Source organism: Notothenia coriiceps, unplaced genomic scaffold (assembly GCF_000735185.1).
Source record: "Notothenia coriiceps isolate Sejong01 unplaced genomic scaffold, NC01 NC01_scaffold00008638, whole genome shotgun sequence".
Classification (NCBI taxonomy): Eukaryota; Metazoa; Chordata; class Actinopteri; order Perciformes; family Nototheniidae; genus Notothenia; species Notothenia coriiceps.
Window position 1 is genome coordinate 134909 of NW_011341339.1, and position 14638 is coordinate 149546.

Genomic DNA, 14638 nt, shown 5'->3' on the forward strand with positions numbered 1-14638 from the left:
TAAGATACCACCATACAAAAACATCAAATTAGGAAATATCTTGTAGCAAAATACTGCAATTGTGCCTTTCAGCTATTCATTCGTCAACCATAATCTGCGCTGCACAGTGTTGTTGCATCTGTCCCTGATCTGACCTTTTTAAAACAGTCATGTTCCATCCATAATGTTCATGTGCAATCCGGGTCATGTGTTCACACTTCTTTACCCTGCTGTAAAAATTGTGACACATGACGATTTTTCATATTGCAAGATAAGATCATTTTTGTGTGATTTCACATGCATTAGGACGGCTTGCAGAGCGCAGAGTGGAGGACAGCGCCTGCTTTGTTATTCCTGGTTTCCTGTTTTTAGAAGAAGACTATTGATGAATACGGTTATATGTGACTCGGTTATGTCATAAAAACACTTCCGCTGTTTATTTACCACCAATAATGATTTGGTATCTGTAAGACTATTACAGACTGGTCATTCAGTCCACTGAGCTGCTCAATCATTCAAAATTAGCTATCTCCTTTTTTATTTTGATTCTGCATCTTTTGAGGGGAGTCGACACATTTTTGTCGATTAATCAATTAGCCCATCGACAAAAAAGCAATTGGCAACTACTGTACCGTCACATGTGGCACCTCAGTCCACTCATTGGGATGAATAACAGGCGCTGTGCTTTATGCCACATTGAACATGTGTTAACACATCATGAACGGCAAAAAGTGAAATGAACGATTGGATGTATGTATTATGTTCAGAGGATTTAGTGTTCCCTTTTTATAGAGGGCACAATCTGAGGTTGGCACTCCTGCCTTGTCGAGAGCGTGTGCGTGTGCGTGCGTGTGTGTGTGTGTGTCTTCTCTCACCCTGACACAATAAGCTGTAAAAAGCTTTGGTGTGTATATATGTGTGTTTTCACAATCTGGCACCTGTCCAACATTGCCTTAAGGTGGAAGGCAAGTCAGAGCCCTTTGATGGCCATGCACAGAGCTCTCCCTCTCTCTCTTTCCCTCTCTCCTCCCCCGTTCCCCCTGCAGGTGATTAAGATGGCTTTTTAAAAGGCCACCTGTTAGAGATTAAAGGGCACCTGGGAGAAGCAGTGAAAGAAAGCAAATGGAAGCTCGATTGAGGAAAAGTGCAGAACAAGAAGGGATGAGATAACACTGTTTATTGCTTTGCAGTTTGGTTCAATTGGAGATTATAATCGTTGACAGCTCAGGTACAGGAACCAGACATCCCCGCTGGTGATTTATCTGCCTTCGGGAATAGTTAGCATCTAAATGTATTGTTTGTTTGTTCTTCTGCGAATGAAAAGTACATCTGGTATTAAATATCATCTGCATAATGATGCGATTGATCTGTTGTTGCCTATGAACCAATATTCAGTGCGAAGAAGCAATTCATCTTGCAACATTTTTGTTTTAAGTATGTGAAAGTACCTCCTCCTCAAATCTAAGAATGTTGGACTGTTGGCCACTCAAATGACCAATCATAAGACATCTCCTTGGAAACATTTGTAAGTTCTGAGATAATAAAAATGAGCCCCACTGCGCAGTGACACCTTCAATTCACCCTGTTTCAGGTCAAAAAAAGTTAACTAAAAAACCAGCCTCATAACATCTTTCCTATGACTCATAAAACTTCAAAGTTTCCCCCCAAGCACCGTCCTCTTTTATCCACTTACATTATCAAACATGCCATTGTAAAAACTCCTTTTAATGACTATCCACTGTAGCGAGAATAGTTGGGAACTTGTCAAAGGAATTTGAGCAAATATCATGCAAGTCTGCATCTGCATGGCTGGGATAGTGTCGGGGTGAGTCATGGTTCAAGTGAATGGGGGGGAGAGAGTGCCTGCTTGTTGACATTCCTCCAATCGAAAAGGTTGAACGTGTTGTGTTAATGGTCTGGGAGAGGCCCCACATCCATGTTGACTTTCTCACAGTTTGGAACTCAATTGATAAATCCTCAAAGCCGCAACCTTACATGCACGTGCGGTTGTGCGCTTTAAACAAACATGTACAGTGCATCCAAACTCAACACACACTTGCATGTCCACGCAGTCCACAGGCTCATACACACATGAGCACACACTCCATTTTCTGTCTCTCTGTTTCCCACCCATCTGACAAGCAAACATGCACATACATACACACACAAACACACACACACACTGACATTCCAGAGGTTTTCTCAGGGAATGTGAGACAGAGCTGTGTTGGCATTAGAGGAAGCGTGACTCAGCTCCTGTCCCAAACCACTCTTAAGTCCCCATTTCACTGCCACCCGTTTGTTTGTGTACAAACGTGCCGGGGGACAAACAATTCCCGTTTTGCATGTGTGCATTTGCCCTTGATAGTTTACTGTGTGCATGCCAGTGGCCAGTTCTGTGAATCCAGTTAACCCCCTCCGACAAACCAGCAAACCACTCAAAGTTTAAATATGGACCTCCTCGCATTACCAGCCCTACTTGTTTGGCACGATAACTTGGCTGTAGGTAATAACAGTCAGAACTGGTCTGGTTTAATCTTAAATGGCAGTGCTTTACTCCGAAAGACCTATGTGGCGTGATCCTCTTTCACTACAATGTATGAGGCAGAGTGAATCTCCTCTTCTGAACTAAAGTGTGCAAGTTTGCTGTCACTGTAAAGATTTGCCAAATACCTCAGTCTGACTAATTTCCCAGTGTCTGAGTCTGTAGGAAAGTGTGGGTGTTAAGCTATGCAAAGCTTCCTGCAAGTGGGAAAACACAAAGAGCACATGGTGACTTCAGTTAAGTGAGGTGCACTGCCACTGCTGTAAATGTGCCAGGATACAGAAAGCATACAAACACACCTATGTGACAATATCCTACATTATATTGACATCTGCTGGGGACTTTTTCATCTTAAACAAGTAGAATATAACAAAAATAAAGCTTCTCTGGCCCTACTGGATTTCATACTGTAATTGTGGGAGTAACGGATTTAGTTATCCGACCACCATCGTCTGTTAAAGTCCTCTCAAACCTATTTCCTTTCAGAGGAACTTCAGCAGGAAAGGTTCCCATACCTCTGTCTCTGTTAGAATAATCCTAAATGTCTTCACGCCTCTCCCTCCCACTTTCCTTCACACATTCACACAGGGCAAAAGCACACACCCACTCACATGAGGGATAAATGGGCGTTCTCTGTACCGTGTGGCGGCCGGCAGTCTTGTGCTGATGATGACTGCTGGAATCTGTGCGGGTGCCAGAGCAGGCATGGCCGCCCACGGGCATCCAGAGACGGCCCAAAGCCACAGGAACCACCAGCAGCCCTCGCCACCGCTCTCCTCCCTCCTTTCATCCCTCCCTCCCTCCCCTTTTGAGTGGTACTACCAACACTCCTTCACAATCCTGACTGCATGAGATGAAGCTGCCAGTGTGTGGCTACTTCAAACGCTCGCATCAGAGTCAAACATTCCTCTTTGCCTTGAGCCAATAGCTTTTATCTTAGGTCTGCTTGTCTGTAGTGTACCGTGGGATAGTTAGCACGGGCTTACATCAAAAGTAGGTCATGAAAAAACGAATTGATGTTGTACACTTTTAATCAAAATGCATTTGACCTTTTATTTATTTTTGTGCAGGACAATAAATGAGCGTCAGTTGTCAAACTGACCTTGTGTTTTTCTTTCTTCCCAGGCCGCTATTTCGAGGAAACTCAGATGTTGATCAGCTGGGAAAGATTTTTGAGTAAGTATTATTGGCTGTGCTTCCTGTTACAGTCTCCCTGGTCCTGTATGTTTCAAACTGATTGAACAGACTTTATAAAAAGAAAGATATTTCACAATTATAGGTCAATCAAAAGTCATTCAGGGAACTTAATCAGGGTAACCTATTATCCTGCTAATAGGAACAGGATGTCCATACAACTTATTCTCTGTAATGAATTAAAAGCCCCCCAGATTAGGTTACGCTGCTCATTTGTTAATTTTTAGCACCACTTCGCACCCTTCCAGTTTCTTCAGTAAACCTAACAATATATTTCAAAATAGTTGAGCACGAGAGGCGTTGAATGCTGAACATTGCTGACAAAGAGTCACTAATGTCCATTATCATCCCACAGTGTTGTTGGGCTCCCTTCAGTAGAGGACTGGCCCCAGGAAGTGGCCCTACCACAGAGTGCCTTCACCCCCCGGCCCCCGAAGCAATTGGAGGACTTGGTTCCAGATATGGACGAGCAAGGGCAGGCCCTCTTGATGGTGAGTAGTACGAGACGCAGTATTTTTTTAGCAATTTACAATATTATTTCAACTTTATTTAATGGTTGATCTCCTTCTCTTTTATTTCTCCTCGCTCTTTGCAGCAATTCCTCGCCTTCAACCCCTCCAGGAGGATATCAGCGTTTGCTGCGCTCAGCCATCCCTACTTCCAAAGTGTCGACAGCCACAGTAGGAGTGTGTACGCAGCCCAGCCCATCCCCCCCAACAAGCCCACTATGGAGGAGCGGACTGCCTGATGGTCCTCCTTCACTCTTAATCATCCCATACAGTGTCTATAAAAAGTATTTTGCAAACCCTGCCTTGGAGTATATTCATGTTTCTATTTTTACAGCATTAAATCATAGTGTGTTGATTTAAGCTTTTTTGACACTGATTGACATTGTATGCTGTATAAGCAAAACAAATGTACAAAATGGAGGTCATTTTGGTACAAATAGATTACATAAAGTGATTGATACAGAGGCATGTTATATCTGTGGTAGGTTATAGCCTTGAGTCTATCTGGTTAAATCTTTTTTACCAAAGTCCTCAAGCTCAGTCAGGGTAAAATAGTAGCTTTATAGTTCTGCAGCGAATTCTGTCTGGATTGTGATTTAGCCACTTGGGTGAAGTCCTTCTAGAGATAGTTATTTGCTGATTTTAAAGGTTATGTTTTTTAGGTTGCTGTCCTGCTACAAAGATTGCAATTGCTACAACATGGAATTACAAACACCAGGCTTTGCATTGCATTTTATTAGTTAGTCACATAGCTAGATTTTGGTGACATCCCACCATAGTCTTCTTTTACTTCTACATGTCTTAACAGACAACAGTGGCTTTCTCTTAGCCAGTTGACCATAAAGCTAGAAAAGCACTAAGGTGGCAGTTGCCAAAGGTGTAAAATCTCTGAGTATGAACTGATCTAGACAGATTTGCACTACATATTCAAGTGCCTTCATATTTCACATATTTCCTTCCATTGATTAGTTATTTCACTAAACTTGCATTTGTTGTCTAGTTTATGCAAATACAGACATTTTGTTATGACAATCTGTGTCAAAAAAGCTTAACTATGATTTTATGTTGTACAAAACAAAACACGAAAAATGTCAGGGGGCAAATACTTTTTAAAAAAAAAGTCAATATACAAAGCTGTAGTATTCCTACAGAGAGTGTAAAGAAAGTGACACCAATACTCTCACCATTGAAAGAAAATGCACAAAAGCTATCCTCCTTCCATGAACTGATGGATTGTAATTGCTGCTTTTAGGTTATTAAATGTTGATTGACTGTGTTGACAATGCAAAGCCTTGCATGTCAGATGTACTGGTAGATGGAGGCCATGAAGTGGAGGCCTTATTATGACCAGTGTTCAATAAGCCCTCTTGACTGGGGGACCGGACCACAGAGGAGTTATGGTGGACAACATGACTCTCACCTGCCTTTACCATTAACTGTGTGTTGTGCGTGGAGCAGATACACAGTACACTCAGATACATACACAACATTTAGTGTGTGCACTACCACTGACGTTAGCACACTCATGTACACAGATCCCTATAGCAACATTATTGGGCATCACAAGCCAGCCACTCACTGCCAAGTCGTGTCCATAGACTGTATAAAATAGGTTATCTTATCATTCCAGTCCTACATGTATTATAATACTGCAACCTTGAGGATGTCCTTGGTAACTGCAGACCAGTAGCGGGATTCTAATGGTTTCTGCACTCTTCAAGGAGCTTATCGTAATGGGCTGATATCAGTGCTGAGACAATGATGAAAAAAACCTAATATACACGCTCCTGCCACCAACAGGCATGCAATAGGTGGACAAAGTCCCACCAGCACTATTCCAACATGAATACATGTGGCACAGAATAGAGTCGCCAATATTCTGTATTTAATTGTAATGTTATATGCTTTTTTTCATCAAGTTGTTACTTGATTCTTTTTTTCAATGATGCTGGGGCATACAATATTCTTATACCAATTACACCAACTCTTTAGACAATTATAGAATTTGTGTGAGAATAGTTTTACAATGTAAGGAATGTGTAAAGGATAGGCATTGGTACTGAACATTATAGATTAAGTACACGCTGTAATGATAGAAAGCTTTGGATACGTGCCCATAAATATGTCGTAAAATGGATAGATGTAGAGTAGCGATGGGTCAGTGGAAGGTTGTTTGGCAGGAGTATTTTTGTCTATTGGAAATAATTGGTGGGCTCTGTGGGTGCTTATTAAATGCATTTGCCTTGGATCCAGAGCTGTGAGTTTTACAGTGGTTTGAAAATGAAATAATGCACGAATATTTTGTGTACAGTTTTCCCTTTTTTTAAAGTCATGTCCACATATATTCAAAATCAGTTTGTTTTTTTACCAGCGAAAAAAGCAAGTTATGCAGAGTTGTATTTTTGTATTTAGTAGTTCTTGCAGAACAGTAACATTTTAACACTGGTTTATGTTTTCTTAACAGGTAGTGCTGCTAGCACACACACACAGACACACTCTTTCTCAGGTTCTTGGTATTTTCGTCCAAACCTTTTGGGCACAGTTTGCACATCCCTTGGCTACTCATTAACAACATCATAACACATTCAGGTTTTCTTCAAGCTGTTCCATGATCATTTCATTGATCATACTCTACTGCCATTTCTATTTATCAAATATATGTTACTGTAGTCATTACTGTCTGAGGATAACTGCCTGTATCGACTGGTTTTGCCAGCAACTTTTAATTGCTAAATGGCGAACACAATGTAGGTTCATGTTTGTCTGCTTGATTAAGCACTGTGTGATTTTATTTTTAAATTTCATAACTCACATCTGATGTCAGTGGTGTGTTCAATGTAATGAAAGCTATAAATATAATTTTTCTTTAAATTACTGTTAATACATTTCAAAACTGAACTCCGTTGTTGATCCATCATATAACTCAAATTAAACTGTGTCACATTTGTTTCTATCATAATGGAAATGGTTACTAGGAACAACACAATGATGGCATTATACTTGTGTATGAATGCAGGCTTTGGTGTCTTATTATTGTGTTGCACCATTGAATAAAAAGCAGCTTTTTGTGAATCTGGTATTGGACTCATTTGTAAGTATGAATGAATTCCATTAGTGAATGTGTAGGTATTTATTCTTGGAATAAGGGAACATTATAGGTAACACAATTTTTGTTGAAAATAATAATATAATATAGATAATAATAACATGTTATTAATGTAGTAAAACCACCAGGGAAATTGTTAGGAGATGTGTAAAGGGATTTTGGTAGAACTTGACTTTATCTAGATAAAGAAAGACAACAATTGAAATGGAGCTACAAGGACTTGAGTGCCACAATATTGAACTGAAAAAAAAAGATCGGACCACCTTGTACAGACATTCAAATGTCATGTGTTTGGACTGAGTGTGGTCATTTATATGGATTCCAGCCGTATTGGGATCAATGAAAGCAGATACTCAATAATACTCAACGAAAACATTTGTTTTTATTGCACCTGACCTTTCATACAGTTTAGTGCAGTTCGAAGTGTTTAACATAGGACTGACAATCCAAAACAAGTGTTATAAAAAATATAAGAACAAGGGATGTGAGACGGAACAAAAATACAACGTGTAGCCTAATTACAATAGATGTATACAGTATGAAATAAAAATGTACAAATACACATTGACATAGTGGTCAGGGTTAATGGTATTCTATAACTTAAAGAACATTTGGAGAACTACTTGACTAATCATTTATAATGTAGCCCAAATCCACACTACCTAGTCCTACCAGTTGGTGGCGGTATTTCAATGTTAGCTAACCCAAAACGAAGAAGAGTCATCTTTTCTGATGTGGCTAGGTTCATGGGCTAGGTCCATGTTAGCCAGGTAGCACTCATGGTAGCTCTTTCTTTTGGATATTATTTCCCCATCACTAACTCGCCATGGGCAAGAGAGACAATCGAGTGGTGAGTTGTTTTACAAAATATGTGTGAAAAATAAGAAACCATTAACACAGGGTTCCTTTTTCTAAGCTTGCTAGGCTTAATACAAGCTGATGCTAGCGTAATCGCAGTTACTAGCGTTGGCTAACTGATGTTAAATGTATGCCATTCTGATGCTAGGCCTAGGTAGTGCGTTAACATAATAAAACCGCAACAATAATATAATTTGAAATTACATCTGTTTATGTAAATCGCTTTGTGCATCGAGTAGTCGTAAAAAAGCGAGTCTGTAGCTCAGCCAACAGGCCTCTAAGCTACCAATGCTAACTGTGACGTTAGCTCATAACATCTTGGACAATGTGTTGACGTGGTGAGGTTGCGCAGGATTTGTATTTGCATCCTGAGTCTATATACAGCTTTAACACACTAGAAGGGATTTAATAAACCAATATGACGTTTAGATACACGGTAGCTGTGTTAAAAAAACCATTTTCTGATTACTAATTTTATCAATGACGCACATAATCTCTGGTTGTGTTTTGCTGAAGGTAAATCGTTCAGTATACGGCAAATAAGGTAGCTTGCAGGTTGCAAGATAATACCGTTAAGTACATCGTTTATATTTGATTATTGGGCTTTACAAAAACGGATTTATATATCTTATGAACTGTCTTTTGTTTAATTCATTTTGTTTTTAATTATTATGTGACAGTGTTAATGTATATGTGAAGCACTTTGAATTGCTGCAATGTGCGATATATATAAACTAACCTTAACATTTCCCTGTACTAAAACTGTTTATAACATAAAAGCCCCAGTTTGGTTTTCAGTTTAATGCTAAATTAAGGATGTAGGCTTTCGTATTGCAATATACTGTTTAACTGCATAACTGTTTAATTAAGGTGTATTTCAATAACATTTATAAAATGCATTATTCTGTTTGGTGTTCCAGGCTTACATCAACCCCATTGCAGCTTCACGAGCCAAGGGACCGTCTGGTAACGCCGGACCAACTATACAAGATTATTTAGGCAGACCTCGGCCAACATGGTGAGCGAAAGACAGACGTCCTCATTGGCCTTCACTCACATAAATATTTAAAGCTGGTGCTGAGAGGATTATGCAGTTTTGTAGTCCATGTTTCTCCCTAGAGACAGCTGGAAGCAGCACATGTCTTCCAGGCTCATAAAGATATAGAAACACTTGTAAATAACAACTATCTTCATTTGGTCAGTCAGTGTAAAACACTGCAAACACTGGTCTCAAATGCATCCTTGGGCTTTTCCTAAATATTTAAGTGTCACCGTCTTATTCAACTCCAATGACACAGCAGAAAACAAATACTGGTTGATTTTAGTCAGTGTTGTTGCAACATCATCCTTGCTATATTCCATGGAATGCTCTTAGAAGTGCTTTGACAAAAAATCCATACAAAAATGTCATCTGTGGAAGCCGTAGTACTGTAAAAAGCACGACCGATCATAACTGGATGGCCTACCTACATGCCAGCCTTCCATCTGTGCACAAACTTATCTCGTGCCCTCATTGGTCATGTGTGTTGGAGGAGAGGCTCTGTAAGGAAGTGGTAGATTTTTCCGGCTGTGTATTTTCAAATTCTAGCGCACTCGGGCTGGTTTCTCCAAAATTACCTACCCCACCTTTAAGCAAAGAGCTTTTGCCTTTTATATTTTAGAAAACATTATTTAGATATTTATCTCGGGAACATAATCATATGAAAGGATACACATTTATTTTATTGTTTACCTTTTGTATTTTGTCTTTTCTCACACTGTATTCTAAATGGTTAGCTAAAGTTTTATCTGGTAAAATGTCATTTCTGATCCCAAATGAAACAAGGCAGCATATTTCAATAATTACCTTCTATACCTCAAAGCCAGTTTGAACGTTTATTTTGCATTACCTAAGGAACAATGTTTTTTAAATGCCATATTTACAATGACACGACAGGATTATTAAATGGGGCTTTAATATATAATATTTTATTATAACTGAAACTATTTGGCTAGCAAATCCTGGAAATGGATAGGACAATTGAATCATGCATTTAAGAATGAACAATACTTTTGTTAATTTGGGTTAACATAGTAAGTTAAAACATTTAACATTATAAACTGTGCTGCAACTGATTTATTGTCTCTCTTTCAGGGAGGAGTTAAAGGAACAGCTGGAGAGAAAGAAGAAGGGCTCTCGAGCCCTGGCCGACTTCGAGGACAAAATGAACGAGGTATGTTTTTTGGAATATGTAGACTGACTCTGACATTATTTTGTTCTTAATGATCCCCTTTTTTACCTAAAATCATGTTCAATCCCAGCTGTGAGTGTCACGCCTAATGGCAATATTTTTTACTGTACCCATAAACTTGTATTCATATGTGAGGGGCTCAACTGACAAACAAATATAAATGGTGAATACTTTTTAAATGGATTTGCTGTCATTTTCAGAAATGGAGGAAAGAACTGGCTAAAAACCGAGAGAAGTTGTTGAGTGCAATTGAGAAGGAAAAAGAGAAGAAGACAGCGGACAAGGAAAAAGAGAAAAAGACAGCGGACAAGGAAAAAGAGAAGAAGACAGCTGACAAGGAAAAAGACAAGAAGACAGCAGACAAGGAAAAAGAAGAGAAGAAAGAAAAAAAAGAGGTATTGTATCTCTCCTTCATCGGACATTTAAACATTCTTGATTCTAATTCATCACAGTCTTTACTGACTATGCATCTTTTATTTGTGTTTAGAAAAAGAAGAAAGAGAAGAAGAAATCCAACAGGGTGAGGAGAGACCTCCAGTATTTTGATGGCCAGCTGAATCACAGTTTACACACACACACACACACACACACACACACAGAGCCTTCCTGTACTCCTGATATGGTCTTTTACTGTTCCAATATCCAAAATAAGAAAATAATAACCTCAAGTCTAATGAACCCTGCTTTCATTGTGTTTTGGTCAAGCATTCTTCATCTTCCTCCTCATCGAGTTCTGATTCTTCCAGCAGCTCCTCCTCAGAATCTGAAGACACAGTAAGTCATTGCAGACTTCACACATGTGATACAAAATATTGCTAAACACTAAGAACATGTTGTAACCCATAATCCCACTGAAGCTATGTGCTCCTGAAATGGCTGCTGTTTGCTTATAGAGCACAGTTAACAGGTGTTTCTCAATGTCGAGGACGCTTCCTTGGTAGGACAAATCACTCCAAGTCAGGTCCTTCAGAAGCGAGGCAAGAATCCTTCCTAGCCTCGGGAAAACGAAGAATGGTGGAACAGGCTAGCAGGTGTGCACCGCCCTAAATGGAGCGTGATTTCTGCCAAAGATTTGTAAATCGGTCTGTGCGTAAAGCATTGTGGGGATTTTAAGACCGGAGTCTACACATGTGCAGCCTCGAAATTTCCCCCAACGAAGGACGCCAGCTTCGGTAGAATTCCAAGTATCTTGGACATTGGAACAGTCTTTCGACGGCACTCGATGACGAAATAGTGGCTCTGGAGCAGCCTTCCTCGAAATTGAGAAACACCCACAGCCTCGTTCTAACAATAGCTTCCTGTGTTTGAATAAAGATAAGATGAAATTTACTTTATTAATTCTAATTTGGGATTTTCTTTAGAGAGTAAGAAAAATAAACTATACACTGACTGACAAATAAAAACACTAGAAGGGCCAGTTTTCTGTTAATCAGATGCACACAATATAAGCAGGATATTCTTTACATCAAGTGTGCATGGAACGGAAAGAACATCTGTTTTAAATCCCTAACGAAGTTGTTATCGGACAATTTATTAGAGACATCATAAGGTCCTACACTAATGCAGCATTACATTGGTTTGATTGCGTTTCTATTTGTGTATACAGGATGAAAAGAAGAGTGTGAAGAAAAAGCGTAAGAGAAAGAAGTCCTCAGTCAGGAGAGCGTCGAACGGCTCTGAGGACGACTCTGATGCTGAAAGCAAGGTTTTCTTCTTCTTCTCTCAACAGTGTTTGAGTACACTCCAATAGAATCAGGTTCTGGTGTCGTAATCCAATAATGAATCCATGCCAGTGTTTAATCTAAATGTTGTTGATTTTCTTCCCAAGAAGAAGAAGAAAAGGATCAAGGAAGAAGGGGACAAAGATAAGGTAACTTATTTTATTCACCGTGTTCATATTTCCACAGATATGTGTTATGTTTTATTTAACATCTTGTCCTTTTTGTTCTTGCCAGTTAAATCAAGTCTTAACAATTTATATTAATAATTCATAATGGTGATGTTAATCTTTTGTCTGTCAGGATGACAAGAGCCGTAAAAAAAAAAGGAAGTCCGAGCGAAGCCATAAAGACTCGTCTTCAGAGTCCTCTGCTGAATCAGAGGGGGAAGAGGTATTTTTTATTATTACTAGGACTGTAGATGTAACCATCTCTTTCACCACTTCTCATCCCGATTACAGTTTTTACCAGTTAAACTGTAGACCCTTTTAACCTTTTATCACTTCTTTGTTCTTCATTATTATGGCCTTTGTTCTTCTTTTAATTCAACTTAGGGGGATGGACCCATTGAGTGCACAGGTCACGCTGAGTTATGAGTAATACAGCAGTGAACAGTTAACAACCCACTTCCCTAAGAATTTAACATTGTTTTTGTCACTGCTGTTTACATTTCTCAAAAAATGCACTTGGCCTACGAGAAAGTCCTTCTTGTTTTTTCACATTTTTCTTTTGAAGCGTAACGGCCTTAACAACACCCACTTGTCTTTGTGCAACCCTGTGTTGCATAAAGACAAAAAGTCATCATCGAATAACTACTGGACAGAAAGTCGGAACACATATTTAACAGAAAGCACTCATGTAAAGTCGCTCCACAAGTACTTGCAAAACATACACCTACACATGGCCACATACCATATTCTAAGAAAACAAATATATATTTTACATACTTTAATTTGCTCACACGCCAATAAATATTGCATTAGGGAACATAAAGGGATACCTTATGAAAATGACACTGATAAAAGAGCCAGTCACAAACTAATCTCTGGTAATATCTTCAACAAGTGACTCCCGTCTGCACTGTAGGTCTTTTTAATGGATTAACCGTACATTACATTACACGATTTGCCAAATACAGTTAAGTATCAGTTCTCCTTGTGTGGTTTCTCGTCCAGATGTGCTAGCTTTCTCTCTGTCACGCGTCATTGGGAGTCTGGTAAATGATATTTCAGAAGCAGGCTCATTCACAGTAGCCATTAATGTAAAACAATATATAGAGAGGCAAAGTCCCGCCCATCTACTTTCAACCCATGGGACCTTATTTCGGAAAATTGAAGTCAATGGAGAGAGAGAGATTATCTTTCGATCCCGTTTGAATTGTGCCACGAATTACACATATAATGTTTGTCAATCTTAAAAAATAATTTCCATGTCAAAAAAGTCACAGTTTGTTGCAAGACGGTTGAAATATAAGACTATGAAAAATACGCAACTAGAAAGACTACAAATCCCAGAATCCCGGTCCTGCATGCTGGCAACATGCCCAGACTTGTAGTGATTTTCACCTCTTTTAAAACCTGTTAAACCCCAAGGTCCCCGCCGGCAGTCCTTCTTTTTTTTTTTTCACGACACTGTGTCTCAGGGGATCTTAATATTTAAAAACCTATTAATGTGTTATACCAGATTAACGGGAATGATCTCAGCTAACTGACGATAACACACTTTTTTACCAAAACAAAACACAAGTGTCATAAGAAGCATCTAAATGACCCCTGAGCGAAAAATGATAACGCACTTTGGCACAGAACTCAAGATAAAAGATACCCTTATTACTTATCGTAGCTGCACATACAATATATCCGATTAAAGCTGAGGTTCCACAGATTATTTAGGTATATATATCATCACTAAGTGATCCGAACTCGCGACAGGGGAAGCAAACTCAGACATCACAACACGTACCTTTACGTAGCTTTTACGGGAGATCGTCTCACCGTAGCTGTCTGATCAAAAGACTTGCTCAATGGCATTAAAACGAGAAAAAATGTGGCTGAATCGGTTAATAATCCATAGATTGCTAATGTGTCTGGGTAATAACTTTTTTAATTTATAATCCATAATTCCATTTTTATGTAAAAATCGGAAGGTCAAAGTTAGCTGCTAATGGTAGCCACCAGAGTTATCGTAGCTTCCGGTCTTGGCTATGCGGCAGTCTCACACACACACATGACCAAATAAGGAGTATGTGGGAGTTCCCCTCGATTCAATTGGCTCTGACAGTTAGAAAGAGATGTCAATCAGCAAAATCGACCAAGGGGGGCCAGAGATATGGAAAATCCACCCAAATGACCCCAGAAGTGTGGTTTTTTTTGCTAAATCTCTCTAAAAAGGTCAAATGTAACTTGTTTTGCATCAATCTTGATACAGGGTACTTATTATATGTTGTAGTTTGGATTCCTAAAGCTTTTAGTCTACCATCCCATCATTCAAGGGTGGTT

The 14638-nt window shown here is 39.3% G+C and overlaps 2 protein-coding genes across 2 annotated transcripts in view; both read left to right on the forward strand.

The window, feature by feature from the left end:
* The window catches only part of cdk6 (cyclin dependent kinase 6), a 34398-nt gene extending 27099 nt beyond the window's left edge, over nt 1-7299 (forward strand). Inside the window, exons 6-8 of the mRNA XM_010770236.1 lie at nt 3650-3700; nt 4074-4209; nt 4314-7299. Coding sequence (XP_010768538.1) covers nt 3650-3700; nt 4074-4209; nt 4314-4466 — 340 coding nt within the window. The 3' untranslated portion in view covers nt 4467-7299. The remainder of the gene's footprint in view (nt 1-3649; nt 3701-4073; nt 4210-4313) is intronic.
* Nucleotides 7300-8011: 712 nt separating this feature from the next.
* Nucleotides 8012-14638, forward strand: part of fam133b (family with sequence similarity 133 member B) — a 10986-nt gene continuing 4359 nt past the window's right edge. Inside the window, exons 1-9 of the mRNA XM_010770237.1 lie at nt 8012-8183; nt 9112-9209; nt 10326-10404; nt 10623-10724; nt 10910-10942; nt 11128-11196; nt 12029-12127; nt 12251-12292; nt 12444-12533. Coding sequence (XP_010768539.1) covers nt 8160-8183; nt 9112-9209; nt 10326-10404; nt 10623-10724; nt 10910-10942; nt 11128-11196; nt 12029-12127; nt 12251-12292; nt 12444-12533 — 636 coding nt within the window. The 5' untranslated portion in view covers nt 8012-8159. The remainder of the gene's footprint in view (nt 8184-9111; nt 9210-10325; nt 10405-10622; nt 10725-10909; nt 10943-11127; nt 11197-12028; nt 12128-12250; nt 12293-12443; nt 12534-14638) is intronic.